The 20329-nt window shown below is 40.0% G+C and overlaps 1 protein-coding gene across 2 annotated transcripts in view; it reads right to left on the reverse strand.

Annotated features, from left to right (window-relative positions):
* Window positions 1–11098: 11098 nt before the first annotated feature.
* The window catches only part of TC2N (tandem C2 domains, nuclear), a 51774-nt gene continuing 42543 nt past the window's right edge, over window positions 11099–20329 (reverse strand). For both annotated transcript variants that reach the window (XM_038405649.2, XM_043516658.1), the window contains 4 exons: window positions 19925–20116; window positions 17746–17860; window positions 17067–17266; window positions 11099–13987 (listed from right to left, as the gene is read on the reverse strand). In XM_038405649.2, coding sequence (XP_038261577.1) covers window positions 13877–13987; window positions 17067–17266; window positions 17746–17860; window positions 19925–20116 — 618 coding nt within the window. In that variant the 3' untranslated portion in view covers window positions 11099–13876. The remainder of the gene's footprint in view (window positions 13988–17066; window positions 17267–17745; window positions 17861–19924; window positions 20117–20329) is intronic.

Here is a 20329-nt window from a genome sequence, read left to right on the forward strand (position 1 = left end):
CCATAGCCCCACTGAAGTGAAGTCCAGTTTATATCAACTGATGATCTAGCAAGAGTCAAATTTCTGATTTACATGTTCTGCCAGAAGCTGATGTGTTGATGAAGGTGGTAAAATTGGTACTCTGGCTTTGGCTCCTTTTGTGGACCGCTTTGATCTGGTTATACAGCTGGCCATTTGCAAACCGTTTTCAAACTCTTCCCAGAGGATAGAAGAAAGTTATCACCCCAATAACTTACTATTTGGCAGGTTAGGGGTCGTAGTAATAACTGGACATATTTGACTACCCCTAGCCTGTCAGGTGACTAATGCAGAGGTGCAATCGTGGGGAGCAGAAAGGGGGTGCTGAGGAAAAAGTAGCTGAGAATCAGAAGGTGCCATGGGTACTGTTCAGGCTGTTTTGAGCTCGATGAGAATGTCAGCATTTGCTATATCTCAGAAAGGTGTTTGGAGGTTTACTATTCGTGAATCATAAGCAAAACTAGTACATGGACAATACAGAATCAGTTACATTTCCTCTGTTATGTGAGTTTTGGCTTTGAAAACAGAATTAATACCATAAGTCCTTTAATTATAACCTGCTTTCAATCAATCATATAAAAAAGAATATAATTTGTTCAAGAAATTCCCCCCCTAGAGAATAGATGCTGCAGGGCCCAAAAATGCGTGGTGTGGATGGAGGCAGCAAAATCTAGTGGGTTAGAACACAGGACTGGGCCTCAGAAGACCCATGTTTTATTCCCAGCTGCAGCCCAACTTAATGCGAGAGCTTGGGTAAGTCATGTCTCCTAGATTCAGTTTCTTCATCTGTACATTGAGGAGGAGAATATACTTATCCTTAATTTTGCATTTCCTCTGTAAGAGTGCAACTATCCCATTTCACATACTGTACTTTCCTTTGTAGGAGCTTTGAGGCATTCCTCTGTTTATAAAGATACATCAGCTTACTGTCGAAAACTGGCAGTATTTCATCATAATGTCAAGAACGTGTTGCACCGTCACCATCCATGATTCCCAGTATCTACATATGCTGCACTTAAAAACTTGATTTTTCAAGTAGTTCCAGTTTCTTATTACATTCTCACTTCAGTCCATCATCAGATACTTTGAGAAAGATCTTGTAGTAAAAGACATGTCCCATGCCTGCGTTTCTTTTTTTCTCTCTCTCTCTTTTTTGCCAAATCCCAATGAGATGTGGTCAATATCCTCTGAAAAACATCATTGCCTCAAGTTACACAGATTTGACAGCAGAACTTCTGAGGTTCTGTCCTGATCCCAGGGCAAGTCTTGAAGCTGTGGTAAAAAGTTAACACTCCGGCTTGTATAACTTAGGTATAGATCTGAATTTCCAAGTCAACTCATACTTGACTCATTAAGGGATAGTTTCCACAGGCTAGGGAGGAAGGGAGCATAGCAGAAGATGGACTGTGAATTGGAGAGTGCCAAACAAAGACTATATTTCAGCAGAAGAGCTTGCACTTGAATTCTGTCTATACAGCCATTTTTAAATATGGCTACACAGTATAGACTGGAGAGGACTGGATTGCCCTGCACTTTTCATCTTCAGTTCATTGGTTCACATGTGGCATAGGTTGGTAGCAAAGAAAAGTTGTTACCATTGGCAAGCTGTGGTCCTTAAAAGGATTCTTCGATCAGATAAAAGTGCACATGGGCATTGTGATGGGGCCATTCTTGTGAATGCTGACACTGGCCATTATATTACCCAACAAAACTTATCAAGCATTTCTTACAAGACAACATAAATTAACTCTCCACGTCTAGTAAGATTTGAGATGACCACAGAGGGGTTATTTTTATGAGAAAAGTTCAAATCCACTGTGACATGCTTTGAAGTTCACAAATGCTTTAGGGCACCTCCTCATCCATAATATAAGACTAGATAATGACAGGTTTCAGAGTAGTAGCCGTGTTAGCCTGTATTCGCAAAAAGAAAAGGAGTACTTGTGGCACCTTAGAGACTAACACATTTATTTGAGCATCAGCTTCCGTGAGCTACAGCTCACTTCATTGGATGCATTTGGTGGAAAAAAAACAGAGGGGAGATTGATATACACACACAGAGAACATGAAACAATGGGTTTATCATACACACGTTAAGGAGAGTGATCACTTAAGATAAGCCATCACCAGCAGCGGGGGGGGGGGGGGGAGGGCGGAAGGAGGAAAACCTTTCACGGTGAAAAGCAAGGTAGGCTATTTCCAGCAGTCAACAAGAATATCTGAGGAACAGTGGGGGGTGGGGTGGGGGGGGAGAAATAACATGGGGAAGTAGTTTTACTTTGTGTAATGACTCATCCATTCCCAGTCTCTATTCAAGCCTAAGTTAATTGTATCCAGTTTGCAAATTAATTCCAATTCAGCAGTCTCTCGTTGGAGTCTGTTTTTGAAGCTTTTTTGTTGAAGTATAGCCACTCTTAGGTCTGTGATCGAGTGACCAGAGAGATTGAAGTGTTCTCCAACTGGTTTTTGAATGTTATAATTCTTGAAGTCTGATTTGTGTCCATTCATTCTTTTACGTAGAGACTGTCCAGTTTGACCAATGTACATGGCAGAGGGGCATTGCTGGTACATGATGGCATATATCACATTGGTAGATGAGCAGGTGAACGAGCCTCTGATAGTGTGGCTGATGTGATTAGGTCCTATGATGGTGTCCCCTGAATAGATGTGGACAGAGTTGGCAACGGGCTTTGTTGCCAGGATAGGTTCCTGGGTTAGTGGTTCTGTTGTGTGGTGTGTAGTTGCTGGTGAGTATTTGCTTAAGATTGGGGGGCTGTCTGTAAGCAAGGACTGGCCTGTCTCCCAAGATCTGTGAGACTGATGGGTCGTCCTTCAGGATAGGTTGTAGATCGTTGATGATGCATTGGAGAGGTTTTAGTTGGGGGCTGAAGGTGATGGCTAGTGGCGTTCTGTTATTTTCTTTGTTGGGCCTGTCCTGTAGTAGATGACTTCTGGGTACTCTTCTGGCTCTGTCAATCTGTTTCTTCACTTCAGCAGGTGGGTATTGTAATTGTAGGAATGCATGAGAGAGATCTTGTAACTGTTTGTCTCTGTCTGAGGGGTTGGAGCAAATGCGGTTATATCTTAGAGCTTGGCTGTAGACAATGGATCGTGTGGTATGATCTGGATGAAAGCTAGAAGCATGTAGGTAGGAATAGCGGTCAGTAGGTTTCCGATATAGGGTGGTGTTTATGTAACCATCGCTTATTAGCACCGTAGTGTCCAGGAAGTGGATCTCTTGTGTGGACTGGTCCAGGCTGAGGTTGATGGTGGGATGGAAATTGTTGAAATCCTGGTGGAATTTCTCAAGGGCTTCTTTTCCATGGGTCCAGATGATGAAGATGTCATCAATGTAGCGCAAGTAGAGTGGGACATTAGGAGACGAGAGCTGAGGAAGCGTTGTTCTAAGTCAGCCATAAAAATGTTGGCATACTGTGGGGCCATGTGGGTACCCATCGCAGTGCCGCCGATTTGAAGGTATACATTGTCCCCAAATGTGAAATAGTTATAGATAATGACAGTTCTTCCTTGGTAAGATGCTTTGAGATAGATGCGTAAGTGTAATAAGAGTTACAGTATTATTCAATATTTCTGTCCACTGGCCATTATAAAATAGGTGGGACAATCAGCAAGACCTCTGGAAGGATATATCCTAGTTTCCAACCGCCACTGAACATCCACATTCAGTTAATTCAGTCCAGTCCAATGAAGAGTAGAGAGTGATGTCATCTGCCATTTTTTGTTTTATAGATGCCAAGAAAAGCACCAAATTGAAGCATCAGGAAGTACATGGGATTTAACAAAGCTGAAAAATTATTGAAAGTTCCTAAATAAACAGCTAAAATCAACAACACTAAATCATTGCAATAAAAGACTGTCAATAGTTACCAGTATGTTGCACTGTTTTCAGAAACAAACCCTTGTTTTTGTTCCTGCACTAATTTCCCTCCAATCTGCACCTCTTTTTTGCAAGACAAGAAAGGCAAGAAAGCAACTGGGTTTGCCTTGTTCCCATGTCACTGATTCCATGTCTGATTTTGGAAATGATGTGAAGTATTCCTCTAGTGCTACAAACTAGCAGGACAAAGTCCATTCTTTTGTCATGGCTGGTGATAAACACTGGCTACAAATCAGGAAAAGTTGGATTCCTAGCATATTTATTTTAAAAGTGGTCCCCAAGTATTTCATGCTTTGAGTTCTCACTGCACAGAAATCTATGAGTAACATGCTACTATTAAGGTGGACTTCCTTATGTAGATGCCAGGAAACACCATAAGAACTTCTCCCTGATTTTTCCTTGGGGGGTACAATAAGCAGTGTGATTGTTCCTCTCTCAGCACACCTGGCAGAGGTTCTATTTTCTGAGTTAGTAACTAACCCAAGCAGCATGTGGATTTGGGGACATTGATGTACATGGAACACAAAGAACTGCCTGGAGGCTCTGGGCCTCAGTACAGTTCCTTTAATGCTCCCTTCTACTCTGGCAACATGGGTCTTGGAAATCAAGCTGCCATGCATTCCCATCATCAGTGGCAGGGAAAAAAAAACACCTGGTAGAGAGGGAGAGTTGCAGATGCAATAACTTATCCAGTGTAAGTCACTGCAGATGTAACTTAAAGGTGGGCTTGAGACTAACTCATTATGGACTCTAAAGCTTGCCATAGAAACCAGGTGCTCTTCAGCTCCCCAAACCTGCAAAGATATTGACCAAATGGTGGAAGTTAAGAGACGAGCAAGAGAAATGATCCAGGGACTGGAGCATGATATATGAAGAAATGATTAAGAGAGATAAATATGCATAGCTTGGTTACAAAATGATCAACAAAAAATGGAGGGCAGGAAGAGGAGGAACATGCACAAAAGAGTCTACAAATAATTTAAAGCAAGGGAAGTGATTACATAGCTCTAGCAGTAATGGACCTAATCCAAAGGCCACTGAAATCAGTGGAAAGATCCCCATTGAATTCAATAGGCTTTAGAATCACCCTCTTTAGGAAAACACTAGTGACAGTGAGATCTATTAGGACATGTAATATTCTCTCAATGAAAAAGAGATGGAAGCACTATGACTTGGGTGTTTTAAACAAAAAAACAAAAACAAACAAACAGACAAGGTACTTGTCCATGGATTGTAGGGCTCTAAGTCTGTACTGAAATGGAGATTGATAGATTTAACATGCCCATTGTCTGTAAAATTGTACATCTGATTTACTTTATAGAAATAGGGTTGAAGACAGAAGCCCTTCTACAGACTTCTCTATGTAAAAAATTATGGGAGACATGTTATTTTAGGAGATAAATTATATTATATAGTGATGCTGTGATACCTAAAATAGCCTTCAGGACCAATCCCGCTTTCACTGAATGCAATGGAAGTTATGTCAAGGATTTTGATGGGATATGGACTGGGGTCTCACTGTAAACTAGGTAAAAGAATGTAAGCCATCAAAAGCAATGTTTGTAGAACATGGTACTGCTCTTAGCAATGGTTTTTTCCCATGCACCAATCATTAGATCACGTATAGGGTTTTATTTACATTGTGATGTAATTTTACACAGAAGCTGGAAAAACAAGAAAGGTGACTCTCAGCATAAATCATACTGGACAGGCTTTCTACAACCTCCCACCATGTAGCTTTGCAATGTATATTTTGCCAGACTAAAAGCCACTAGGAGGACACTCTCACTCCCAGTTTGTAATCAGCCACACATTCTGACTGCAAAACAAACTCATAACTCAGAGCTGAAGCAATGTGTGTCAGACAAATGTCAAGTTAAGCAGCATGTATATTTATTTTAAATGTTTAGAAATTACCTAGTTACATATACATGTCTTGCCAGCAGAGAAAGGAGCTGGTGTTATCAAATGGTTTTCCAAGACAGAACATTACAAACTATTATTTCCCTAAATATAAACACAAATCAATCACTTAAGGAGTTGAGGGTGTTTAAAAATATATTATGACTTATAAGCTCAATACAACATTCACCCATCTTTAAAATAAGAATCTTGCATTGTTTTCTCAAAGAAACACCATCAAATTGAAATCTAGAGAGCTAAATGCATTTTTATGGGCCTGGTCTAGATGCAATTCTACATCTAAATCAACTAAAAGTTTATTTTAAACTGATTTAGTTAAATGGGTGCGACTTGATGTATGTACATTTTTAAGAGTCTGTTTAAACCTGGTTTATAGCCAGTGTTAAAACTGAAAAGTGTGCCCAGGCAGGTGTCTGTGCCTGTTCAATTAGGTCTGTTTTCAAAACTGATTTAAGTTGTACTGGTGCAACCTCCGAGATAAGACAAGGTCATGCACTTGTAACCCACTGGTCAGTACATGATACAGATCTCCCTCTATGCTGATCCTCATAGGGAATGAGCTCATGTCTGGGAACCAAGCTACTGAGGGCCTTAGACTCTTTGGATGAACTTCCTTTGTCCCGAAATAGTATGTGTGTGTAAACATGTCCCTATCTACCCAACCCACAGAAGATATGGGTCTATTAGAGTGACAGCTACCAATCCCTGGCTCCTTATCTCCATGAGTAAGGGCAATTTCCTGGACAAACCTTAGTGAAGTAAGATAAACCATGTTGAATGAAATTTAAGTATTTTGGGAGCTGGTTGTATTAAAAATGCAAACGTTCACATACTATTGTGGGATATATGGAACTACTTTTGGAGAAAGACAGGATTAATGCAATATTTGGGGGTATTATGAACTTCAAAAAAGGACTATGTTGAACAACGTAGCAAACTACTGACCTTTTGGGACAATGTGTGAAGTGGAATTCTTAGGAAATTCTGGGTTTGGTGGGGGAGGGATTTTAAACCCCCACTTGAACAGCCTTTGAAGGGGGAGTCCTTTTGTATGCTGACTATCTGTTACATAAGGATAGTTCAAAGACTCAAACTGGATACTCCAGGGACCAACAGACAAAGAAAGGACTTCTGAATAAGTAGCCCGAGTTTAAGCTGACTCGGGGCCTTCTTTCTGATACGGCAGATGAACAGGACCTCTGGTCCACAGAGGGTTCCAACCCTTAGGGAAGGTTTGGAAGGACTTTAGCCTGTGAGGCCCTCATAGGACTGGGTTCTTCTTCTGAGCAAAGGGTATGATTAACTTGAAATCACAGGAAAATCCTTGGGAGGGGTGTTGAAGAACTGCTCCTCCCAGAGCCCATGTTGGAGGGGGTTATCTCTGGTAAGCTTATTAGTATGCATGAAAGTGGTTTTTTTTTTTTTTACACTACTGTTTTCAGTACATTTCCTCTGTAGTGCTCTTACCTTAATAAAATAGGCTTGCATAGGAAATGATGTTTGGTACCTTATAACTGTAGCAATCACACTGTGTACTATCTCTGAGGAGAAAAGTGAAACAGATCAGCTGAGGCAGACCCTCTTTAGCACAGTGAAGGCAGGGACCTGATCAGTCTGGATATACTCCATTCAGGAGGGAGACACACACAGGTCTCCACCCAAGAAAGGCAACAGCTGACACCTGAGAGCAGGTGTTCTTGCTTGGCTACAGAAAGGGACACTGTTGATAAGTTAAGCTCTGGAGGTCCCCAGGCCAAACCCTGGTATGTCCTCCAAGATGCCCTGAAATTCTCTTCCCATTGTTTGGGGGTTTACAATTACATTTTGAAAAGTTTTTCTCTCCCCCTTGTTGCTGTGAGAGAATCAAACTAACATATAGGAGAAATGGACTATTCAGAAGAAATAATGAAAGTGATTATACACCACCTATTGCCAAATGCACAAAGTAAATTAACTGAAATAAAGAGAAATATTTTCTCTAGCCTTTTCAGTGATAGCCAGCTTGGGTGTTACTTGTAATCAAAGTAGTTTTAAAATGTTCATACGCAAGAGTGATTTCTTTAGATTGCCCCTTTAAGGAAAGCTCTTTGCTACATTTTCCCTTCTCCTCCATCTTTTTTGGATGGTCAGAAGTAGACATCAGGTGTACATGCGACTTCACTAACTGGTGTCAGAAGATTGCTCCTAAAGTGATGGCTATTTTTCCACTATTACAGCTTTATGGGTGAAATCCTGGCCCCCACTGAAATCTGAGGGAGATTTGCTATCAACTTCAATGAGGTCATTGTCTCACAAGTCTTGATAGCATGGCAGCTACCAGCTCTTGAAGAAAAGGATTCTGGAGTTAAGAAGCAGAATTTCTGACTGTAGGTGCTGGAACTAGCGGTGTGAGGGGTGCTTCCGCATCCCCAGTCTTGATGTGGTTTCCATTATATACAGGGTTTTCAGTTTGAGTCAATGGCTCTCCATACCCCTATTATAAAAATTGTTCCAGCACTCCCAGCTCTCACACGACAGGTAGTCACACTGCTCTCAGTAATTGATTGTGTTCACCTTAACTTTTTTACAATATACAAGACAAGCCGAGAAAGAGGATCTATTAAAAAAAAAACCACAACCCCCCCCACATTAGGGATTAATTTCTTTTGCATATCATTTAGAGCATTCTCCTGCAAAGCAGTGCTTAATTTGTGCTGCAGCTTTCCAGGGCTGAGACTGGGCGTGGCAGTTCATAACCCTGGCACCTCAGGGCTTGCTGCATCAGTTTTGAAAGTAAATTAAATTGCTTGAGCCCCAGCACCTTTCATTACAAATTGCTGCAAAGAGCCAAAGCTTTCAGGAGCTCAACATATACATATACGAGAAGTTACCTGGGGTGTCAGCTGATCTCTTATTAACATTGCAATAACTTGTAAATGCTTTTGAGGCCCATGTGTGGATGAAGACAGAGGACTAACTCCTGCTTACACTGAAATCAATAGTAGGTTTATTGCTGATTTCATTGGGAGGAAATTCAGTATCTAGGTTAGGCCCAGAGCCACCAAAATTTTGCTCAACTCTGCTAGTGTACATCAAGCCTTTCTACACAGATTCTTCCTTGGGTCCTGACTCCACACCCTCAGTCTCTGATCTCCCATCCCCATGCTGCCTCCCTAAACAGACTTCCCATCTAGTCTACATTGCCAATGGAGTACTTGATCGGCCACCTTCTAGTTGATTCATGGTTTATCATGGGTTAGCTGCTACTGCATCTGCTCCAAAGACCTTGAATGAATCCCCCCCGGCTGAGAACTGAGTTATTGGCATTTACAATACCACAATTTGTTGTCTTTTTTGTTTTAATAGGAAGCACTCAAAAAACATTTCCACTTCAGGGTGTTATGTCCCCCGAGTAAAATACTTCTTCCCTCTCCAAGTATCCAGTCAGCGCCACACTTCTCTCATTCCCAACAATAAAAATCAACTCCATACTTTCAAATGCATCAGTTCTTCCCTACCCCAATCCTCTGTTCCAGTACCTTCCAACCCACTGTATTCTTTCCCCTTCCCAGCACCTCATGGAAGCTCCTGTAGGTAACTCCCTTACCTGATAGCTGTTCCTTGAGACCATCAGCAGTGTTGTCAGATGGGTCATCCTGCAGTCTCTGGCTTGTGTTGGGTGAGCAGTTTTCTTACCTGGTTGCGTCCGGATCATCACTCAAGGTGGGGGCGGTGGGGGGGGGGAAGATGAGAAGAATCTTGAGGTTACACTCTCAATTCAACTAACCTATTTTATACAAAAAAAGTAAGCAAGGGAGGGAGAGGGGCAGAAAATATAATTTTACCCCTTTCTCCTCCTCCTCCCCCATTTTCCTGCTGCAAAGGAATCCTATAGCTCTCGATTCCTTTCAAATCTTATCAGGTTGCATTGGTTATATATTCTAGGGTACCTTGGCAATGAAGAGAGATCAAGATCTAATTTTAAATGAGAGATCTTTCTTGACAGAGCCCAAACAAGTAGTCCTTTAACATAGGACTCATGTGACACCCCTCCAGTTTGTCGGTGGAAAAAAATACTGAAGCTGGAAAATATTAATTGCTGTTTGTGGTCAATGGTATTTTCTTTCTAGATGGTAGAAAACCTTGTCATCTAATTTCTCTCTCTCTCTCTCACACACACACACACACACACACACACACACACACACACACACACACACACTCTCCTTCTGAACATTGTTTCAAGAAACTTGCAGAGAGTCCTCTTTACCCTATAAAGTAGTATTATATTGTGCTACAAAAGGAAGTCCAATAATTGCTTTTACACCCTATCCTTTTGTGCTTGAAGCTTAGACTGGACAGTCCTACAACAGATCAAGAAAGCCGAAAAAGGTATGTGTAACATTGCTAAATTTTCCTACTTTCCATGTATGAAGAACAGAGTAGAACAAAGCACCACTGAACGGAAATGTATAAAGCAGTTGACAGCATAGGGAAGCTTCATCTAGAAACGGGTTCGTTCATAGGGGACTGATTGTCAATGTCAGGGCTTCTGAGTGCCTATAACTGCCATTGAGTTCAATTAGGGCTGTAGGTGCTCAACTGCTCTTAAATACATATTTAAAAAAAAATAGACCCACAATAACCTTTCATCCCCCCCCCCCCCCTTTTTTTTTTTTTTTAAAAAGGTAGTCTTAGATCTTCATTCTGTAGCTAAGAAGCTCATCTATGCTAAGGGTCTGGAAGCAGTTGAGGAAGTACTCAAGAAATTGTGTCGGGAAGGGGTAGAGAGATGGTGTTTCCATGCATTTTATTAGTTTCTGAGTCTTACCAAATCAGTTCCACATAGATGATGCTGTAAAACCTCTACTCCATGATGGTTAAGTGACTTCACAGAAGTAATGTTCCTTAAGGTCAACAGTGGAGTTCACCGTTTGTACTATTGTGTAACGGTCACATAACATTCTTAGCAGCTAGGAAGATGAACAAAGAGCCTTAAGTACAGCTCTTGAAAGCTCTGGGTCATTTTGTGAGGGCCAAGGGGATCAGTACATTCTGCATAGACACTTACACTACTGCTTTGATAGCTGAGCAGCTGCTCAAAAATGCAGAGACCACACACAACCGCAGTTGTAATATAAATACACCTTTTTTAATTAAAAAACCACCCCTCACAAATTACCAAGCTGAAAGGAGTTTTGTAGAGAAAAAAAAAGTAGGAATTGTACTGGATTATGGAGGACTAAGTAAGCATTAGAGAAACCAACAACAACAAAAAAATTCAGATGTAAACACACTTCTGTTTATTACCTATGTATATGTATATATAATAAATGTTAACGTAAAGGTATATACTAAAATGTGAACATAGCAAGAAGGGAACATGACCAGTTATGTTTTAAACAAGGCTCAGTGTCTGAAAACAATAAGTAATTTTATTACAAAGTCTTCTCTAAAGAGGAGTGTTTAAATTGTGGCTTCCAAAATGTTGGAACATTCCTTGCCTTTCTCCTTCCCTCCCCCAGTAGTAGTGCTGACCAGGACTGCGTGACGTAACAGATACTCAGCACTGCTGCTTACAATACTTTTGTAATCATGAAAGGAGATACATCGGACATATTAAAATAGAGAGATTACAGAAAGAGCAGCGAAGGCCAGATTCTGTTCTCACTGAAGTCAGCAGGTCAAATTGATCAGACATAAAATCAGTACTATAACCTAGGATGAGTTTGGCCCCATGGGAATTTTGCAACTGACATCAGTAGGAGCAGGATTCAACCTTTGCCTCTAACTGTGAGGATCCAGGGCTAAAATATTAAAATCTGGTTTTAGTTGTTTTCTGGAGCTGGTGAAAAAAAGTGGAAATACACACACACACACAAATCTTTGCATTCCCCCCACATTTGTTTTTTGTTCAAATGTCATTGAAAATTTGCTGAAATTTGAAAAAAGTTTCAGCCAACAATATAGCTAGTCAAAAAAATGGAAAGACATTTCATGAAAATCCTCCCCTGCATCAAACTGTAAACAAATATTACAGGACTGTATCTACAAGGTGTGTGTTCTTCCATTAAATTATTTTTTCTGGCCCTCAGCTGTTCCTTCCCACAGCCTCTCTCTCCTCTAAGAAGAGCATATTCCAAAAACATTCTCATTCAAATCCAAATATGCAAACCCATCATGTGTGAGTGGATTTGAAGTTAGACAAAATGAGTTTACCTTATTGGTTATCTTTTTAGATTACGCAGACAGTGTCTGTGCACTCTGTATAGGTAGCGAATACGGAATTGGTAAGGGATGAGTGATCATGCAAATACTTATTTACAGGTTTATTTTTTAACATTCCAATAGTTACAGGAGTGCAAAAAGGTTTGTGGGTTTTAGATGTCTGTATAGTATACATGCAGCTTATTTATCAAATTAAAGCCCAGAGTGAAAATTATTATTCTTCTTAATAAACAGCTATGTGAATATATGGAATGAAAAGAAGCTAGATTTAACTATGGTGTGCCAAGGTGGCACCATAAAAAAAAATAAAATAAAATATATTGATGCCATTTGTACCAAAGATGTACCTCAAATGGTTATTCTTCAGATTCTTATAGCTGTATTAAAATTTACCCTCACTTTCGGCCTACCTTTTAAATAAAACTTGAGTCCTACGGTGTGCTGTGTTCTAATGAACATTTTATAAGCACTTCTAGATCAGTAAATATTTGCTCTTTCCACCGTACAGGGTAGTCTGGCTTTCATAAAATTTAAGTAAACACTAAAACATCAATGATTAGATAGGAAGTGGTTTAGGTTTTAAAAAAATACAAATGGAGAAATTTATCCACAAATACTGGCCCCAATCCCAGGCCTTGCTCTGGCCACTTTTCACCATTTCACCAGCACAAAGCAGCCCTAAAGCAAACAGGTCCAGCCCCTGAAGTACCTCACCTGCATAGAGAGATCTTTGGGTGGTACAGAGTAGCCATAGTAATTCTTACAGCACTATTCCACTCCCTGTGTAAGAATAGCAGCGGCAACTGGGAGAAAAGAGGGTCCATGCCCCACCGCTATCCCTGGTTGTTGTAATGGCCCTTTGTGGCTGCTGCCAGCTGACACAGGGTAGAGTAGTCTTTGAGCTCTGACTACTGACTGTTCAAATGGAGTCAACACTCATGTTACCCCTTGATCTTAATGAGAGCAATGGGGAAAAATCAGCATCAAGTTTCTGCTTTCAGAGACTGGATACCAACATTGTTACAGACTCTGCAAGGAAAAAAAAATGTTTGTTGTCTCTTTTACTTAAAAAGTAGAAAAATGTGGCCTAAAAGGGGTTTGTTCATTTTTTAAATTCTGCCGTTTTGTGTGGTCTTTGGAATATCAGATCTTCATTTCCCTGATTTTGTGAAAGTCTCAGGAGGATGGGAACATTCTCAACCCTTAATGGAAGTGTTGTGATGTTGCATCTTTTCTACTGTTTAATCAGGAATTACTTACAAAAAATTTCACTTGCTTGATATCAAAGATATAATCCTGCCAGTTCTCCAGTCATCTATAGACACTTCCAGGGAAGAGGAGAACTGGGTTTCTATTGTTACAAAAAAGTTCAGAGGAATCCTTTTGGGAAAAACCCAAAGCAAAACCAAAAATACACACAAACTCCCTTTCCAGCCTTCTATAAAGAAGTTTAAAATGCAAAAAGGGCACAAGCTCAATTCCACACACCCCCTTTTAAAATATGCTTTAAATGTACATAAACACTATATTATAGAATCCTTCTTGGAAAAACTACAGCAACAACTGTTCACTTCTCAAGGTGGTGTTTTACTTCAGCGTACAGTTTTACTAATTCCCATTTGTTATCATACCAGTATTTTGCCAGTAGTACTCTGTGAAAGCTCTGATCTCTTTTCCTTTTGGCTTTTTCCAGTTAACAATATGTGATGCAAGTCCAGACTCTATTCAAGTAGGCAGTATTTTCCCTTTTCTTATCTGTATTAGTTCATTTTAAGAGTGCAGGACTTTCTTGTAGCAAGTCCATATCAGTACTGAATTCATCTGACATCTTCAGGATGGATTTATGTTATGCCATTTAATGACTACCTTTTCGGGGTTTGTGATTGTATCTCTCCACTGATCTGCAGCTTCACTATTACTGCTATTAGAGCTTAGCCAGACCTGTGGTAAGAAAAAAAAACAAAAAACAAAAACCACAGCTGAGTTGTCATACAGATCACATTACTGGCAGCCTCAGCCAACCCCCTCAACATTGCTTCTGACCAGTTATTGTGCATGCATATAATGAAAGCTAGCATGCATCTGCAGAGCATAATAAAAATCTGTCAGAGTTAGTATGGTCTGGCCCTGGGAGCACAAGGTGTTAAAATACTGAGTTCATTTCTGCCTCGGACAGTAACTAGGAGTTTGGTGGACTCATCATAGGCAACAACATACATATCTCCACTTTGCAACATATAGCCAGTTGAGCATCATTTGCAATCTCTGAATTCCATGGGTGCTGCAAGTCAATACTCAGGGGGAGTCTCAGAACTCATTAGGACTGGGAATGGCTCTACAGAACTTGCACAATACATTTACATTCACAATTAAAGAACAGATATGGCCTAACTGTGCACTCCATTGCACTTAATGGACTTCGTGCCTGAATGACCAAATGGGTGAGGTAATCTCTTTTATGGGACCAATTTCTGGTGGTGAAAGACTAAGAGACAAGCTTTCAAGCTACACAGAGCTCTTCTTCAAGTCTGGGAAAGGAATTCAACGAGTCTCAACTAAAGGCAGGGTGGAACAGATTGTTTAGCATAAGTGGTTAACACACAGTCTAAAAGACCATTCCAGGTGAAGTGGCCAAAACAACACGTGAAGGAATATGCCCATACCATGTATAATCATGCGAGAAAAATCAGTTTGTCAACAGTGTTCAAGTAATAGACAGCAGATACAAAATGAGGAAATGAAGTGCAGAGCAAAGGAGGAAGTTTCTGTCTCATCATCTCCCTCCCACATCCCTCCCCCTTCCATTAACAAAAGTTATTGGGATAAACAGAACTCTATCAATATTTATGAAGGCTTTTCATTCTTTTCTCTGTGCTTCAGAGGACTATTCTTTCTAATACAAATCCCAATGATTAAAATGTGAATTTTTTGGTCAAAATACACTATGCATGCACAATCTTGGCTCTCAGGGTAGTTAGTGGGAATTTTGCCAGCCAGAAGACTGAAGGATTGGATTCCTTGTATACATAAAGGTCACTAAATAAACTCCTTTATGCATTAAAATGGTCATGCTTATGATCAAAGACATACCTATAAACAGCACAGTCTAAGCTTTATGTTGTCTTCTAAGAATGTCCTCCAATTAAATATCACATGCTCTTAAGAATGAAATTTCTGGATGTGGCTATATTCTTCTTTTTCCAGCTCTGCAGCCAATTGCTCACAGTACATTTTTCCTATGGCCATGTTTTGAGTCTGCCTGTTTCAGCCTAAACAAGCCTTTCCAAATCAGCTCTAAAGAGCAGAGGTAGTGCACTTCCTCCCCCCTCCCCACTCAAAAAAACAAGATTTATTATTAAAAGCACAAATCAAGATGAAGTGATAAAGCTTGATAACTGCAGCATTATGCACACATTATTATTTACCCCAAATTAAAATAGCTAGAAAGCACATGCCTATTTTTTTCCTTTTTTAATATAGTGTTACTAATAGGATCACAATGAGATCCAGCACAAGTGTGGAATGTTGCTCTGTCCAGCATGGGGAAGCTCACCTTACAATCACTCATGCTAGAATAGGACTTCCATAGCACTTACAGCTCTCCAGTAACTGTGCACGTTTAAAATGTCATAAATACAAGGTATACTGATACAATGGTAAGTTACATGTTTACTGTGATCAAGAGCATAGGACCTCAGTGGGATGTGAACATTATAAAGGTAGCGAGGCTCTCAAAAAAACCAGACATTTTGGGGTTCTAAAATTTAGGTGAATGTGTTATTTTATGGCTCTCAGAGAGACAACTACCACTACCTAGCATTGAGGGCTCTGGAACAGATCAGACAGCACTGATAGTGGGTTATCAAGACTGATCTGTGGTCCACTAGAGAAAGAAAGGAGGACAGAAGAGACAGGAAGTTGGGAGGGGAGATTTTAAAAAGCCAAACTAAAAACTCTTGGTTACTAAAATAATTGTGGTCACACGGTACCTTCAGGAAGGTGCAATGGAAATCACCAACTTTACCATAAAGAAAATATTGCATTCCCCTCAAGCATTTTCTCTAACAGATAAACAAATATCATTATAAGGTTCAAGATAACAATGGAATTGTGATTAGGTCTTGTGTACTCAGAACTGTGCTAGTTTCAACATCCATTGCAATAGATTCCTGAGCTTCCTGCTTCCCTTTCAAGGACTTGAAAGGGAAGCAAAGGTAACATTTAATGTTTAATAGTAGGGGACGGGAGGGGAGGCAGTCATTTAAGCTCTTGACATTTCCTTCTCTGCATACTTGCGTGAGCACTGTAAGCGGATATACCCTCTTTTTCTAGAGGCTATTCAGCGCTACACTGCTTCTGTGAATGATGGATTTGCTTTACTTTAGAAAGTCTAAGCTATTGTCTACTCTACCAACCTTACAGTGGCACAGCTGCGCTGCTGTAAGGTCTCCCATGTAGATGCTCTATGCCAGTGGGAGAGAGCTCTCCCATGAGCATAATTAAGCCACCCCTAATGAGCAACGGTAGCTATGTTGGTAGGAAAGCGTCTCCAGCCGACATAGCGCTGACCACACCGGCCCCTTTGTCGGCGAAATTTTTGTGAGTTAGGAGGGCTTCTCCCCCACAAACCGACAAAAGAGCTAGTGTAAACAAAGCCTTAGTCGGTTAGGTATTCAGCAAGGAGTTTATCTGTATGTATGTGAGAGAGGTATTTCGCATGGTGGGACTCTGGGGGAAGAATAATCAATGAGCCCAATCCTGTGAGGTACAAAGTGTCTTCTGAGGGGCAATGAGCACCCTCAACTACAACTGCATGGGCACCATAGGAGCACAGCACCACTCAGGAGATGCTCAGTTCCTTGTAGGACAGGGCCCAAAGCTGCTACTGGCTGTTTAATCTCTGAAAGTCGACCATTTCAGTCAATACATAATTTAGCTAAGCAGTGATCCTGTCAAGTAAATTTTTAACTTCTGGATTTCATGCTAGTTACCAGGTGAGGGAAGGGGAATAAAAACCAACCTGTCCCAGGAAGTGTTTTCTTCTCACTGAGGTCCTGCTGTAGAGTTTGATGAGAAAATTAATTCCTTGTTCATTCGAGCTAACTGGAAAAGTCATAGTTTCTCCCCACTTCACTCGTCCATTGGTGGGTTTCAATAGACGAGTCTTTTTCTTATAAATCAACCCTTCTGTACTAAACATTGAAACCGTCACAATGAAATCTAGGATAAAGGAAAAATGTGAGACACACAAAGGGGTTAGTCCACTAAAACCTGACAAGATCCATGTGTGTAGTTTATAGTCTATTACCTAAAAGCTGGACCAAATGTGTTCATATTTACTTAAACATCGCAAGAACCATACAATAGCTTTCATTAAAATCACACATGCCTAATATATTCAACATTGAACTGATTAACACAGCATCCAAATGGCAAGGGCAGGCTAATGCTCTTGCATGTCCAAAATAATATTAGGACAAAAAGAAAACCCCAAACACACAAACAGCATCAAACCAAACAACAAATTTAATCTAGTTTGACATCTATGGAAACGAATCTTGGCAATGGAAATCTACTGTGCTATGTAATATTAGCTCGAGGTTTGTGCGGAAAGCTATGAATTGCCAAGTCATTCAAGCAGTACTCTACCTGTTACAAATGCTTCTAGACAGGAGGTATGAAACAGCTGATGCACTTACTTAAAGAAAGGGGTGTGGTTGAGCTTGGGAGGCTTTGGGCTTCAAGAATCTGTAACTGAATCCTGTTGTTTATTGCTTGAAAACAGGTTCCTATGTGAAGTTCTGCATTGCATACCTATAAAAAGAAGAATGTTGCTTTAATATCTGCATTAAGTTGCAAATAAACTCATAAGTAAATTCATGTGTTTTATGTGGATATTGAAATAGAAACCAGATTTATTCCACAAGCACCCAAAACGTTCTTAGGTGACCCTTTCCTCATGCATTTCTGTATACTGAGGTATAGACAGAAAAATATCACTTTATTCCATAAATACCCTGACACTTGCCCAATCTGTTTATGGATGACCAGAGGCTTTGTGGTTTTACTATGTAGAATTTATTTCTTCCATAAACAAACAGTGTAAATGTAATAAGATCTCTGAGTTTAATGAACACTACACAAATGAAATGCTCAGGACAAACTTTAAGACTTGTTGGAGTATCTTAGAAAGCTCTATAAAAAATAATGCCCATGATTATACATTATTTGCAGTATCTGTCTCCCTGTTTTGAATTATTAGGCTGGAACTTCATGAACAAAATCTGGAAGCTGCCACGGAATTCCTCCTGAAATACAAACCTCAGGAGTTGGCTTTTTGTGGGGCTGCTTGTGTTTAAGAGTTCATCTGAATCCTACCACTAATTTTTTAATGCTCTCTGCTGTCATACACAGAGGATCATCAATTCATGCGAAGAATGAGGAGCATTTATGGTTATTCGATATCATCATCTACACAGGGCAAGTATCATTTACATTGGAACATTACAGATTTATTCAGATGCAGTTTGCTTCCAAATCCATTAATTCAAATTTGATTTATAGAAATTAGCAGCATCTGGGCACATTTTCATGTCAAACATATTTAGGGGAGGAAATCCCACAATGAAAATTAAGATGATCCCGTTGTTATGACACGGAGTTCTGTAAGAAGTGCCATACTGTGGGTTTCAGAGTTGCAGCCAAGTTAGTCTGTATCCGCAAAAAGAACATGAGTACTTGTGGCACCTTAGAGACTAACAAATTTATTTAAGCATAAGCTTTCACGGGCTACAGCCCACTTCATCGGATGCATAGAATGGAACATATAGTAAGAATACATATATTTTACACACACACACACACACACACACACACACACACACACACACACACCCCATGAAAAGGTTTGAATAGAGACTGGGAGTGGCTGGGTCATTACACACATTGAATCTATTTCCCCATGTTAAGTATCCTCACACTTTCTTGTCAACTGTCTAAATGGGCCATCTTGATCATCACTACAAAACTTTTTTTTCTCCTGCTGATAATAGCTCATCTTAATTAATTAGCCTCTTATTCCACCTTTTCATGTTGTGTGTGTGTGTGTGTGTGTACACATATATTCTTACTATATGTTCCATTCTATGCATCCAATGAAGTGGGCTGTAGCCCACAAAAGCTTATAATAAATAAATGTGTTAGTCTCGAAGGTGCCACAAGTACTCCCATACTGGGGGCGTGTCACTGCACTAGGCTTGGGAATAGTAAGCAAACAAACCTTTTATTGCATTTCTCAAATGATAGCTTTACTGTAGTTTCTGATTTAATTGGTCCTATAAATTAACCCAGGTTTTATTATTCTTTCCTGTAACACTTGGCAACCACCTGCTGTTTATTGCTCAGTTAACTGCCTGAATTATTGTATTCAAGCTGCATGCTCTGGAGCAAACACATTTACATGGTAAAAATATCAATAAAGAGCAAGTAATACTACTTAGTACTTTTAATCCATAAGAATTCAGGCCCTGTCTACTTTGTGTGAACAAGAAAGATCCAAGGGATGAGAATTTGTCATTGGCCAAAAATTTCCCCAGTTGCCAGTGTGTGTGTTGTTCTGTGTAACAGCTGGTTGCAGCCCTTCACCTCAGAAGCAGTTGAGTTTCAGGAGCTTAGTTATAAAAAGTGTACAGTTGTAAAGTCTTTTGGAATGAAATACAAAGTGAAGGATGATATTAATTATAATACTCATATTTCTAGAATTAGCCTTATACTTGTGATTTTACTTTTCTTTCCATTAATTTTCAGCTCTCTTTCTAGTGTATGTGATAACACTAGCTACCATGGTATATGATGTGTAACTGATGATCAGTCACTTACTGAAACTTTGGAAGGAGGCATTATATCCAACCAATGATCTGATTCCTGTGAATTGAGCTCTCGTAGTGGCAGGGCACACTCTCCAATTGTTTTCTTCCGGGGAGTCTGAGTTTGGATTTTAAACACTAGTCTTACGGTCTGCAGAATTTGCAATTTGACAGTAAACACAAAGGTTTCCATGAATTGTACGTCCTAGAAGAAAGGACACATATGTAACAGAACAGTACAATCAAAACAATAAAGAGCCCTATACAGCATGAAACCCAGGGAAAAAAAATTCTAAGTCCTACAAAAGGTGTAATTGGAGATATTCTTAGGCTGTGTCTTTATTACCTAAAGAGGTGTGTTTTTATAACTAGATAACTAACATGGACTAGCTATCTCGTGTAAAATCCTAATGGAGAC

Source organism: Dermochelys coriacea, chromosome 6, assembly GCF_009764565.3.
Source record: "Dermochelys coriacea isolate rDerCor1 chromosome 6, rDerCor1.pri.v4, whole genome shotgun sequence".
NCBI classification, from domain to species: domain Eukaryota; kingdom Metazoa; phylum Chordata; order Testudines; family Dermochelyidae; genus Dermochelys; species Dermochelys coriacea.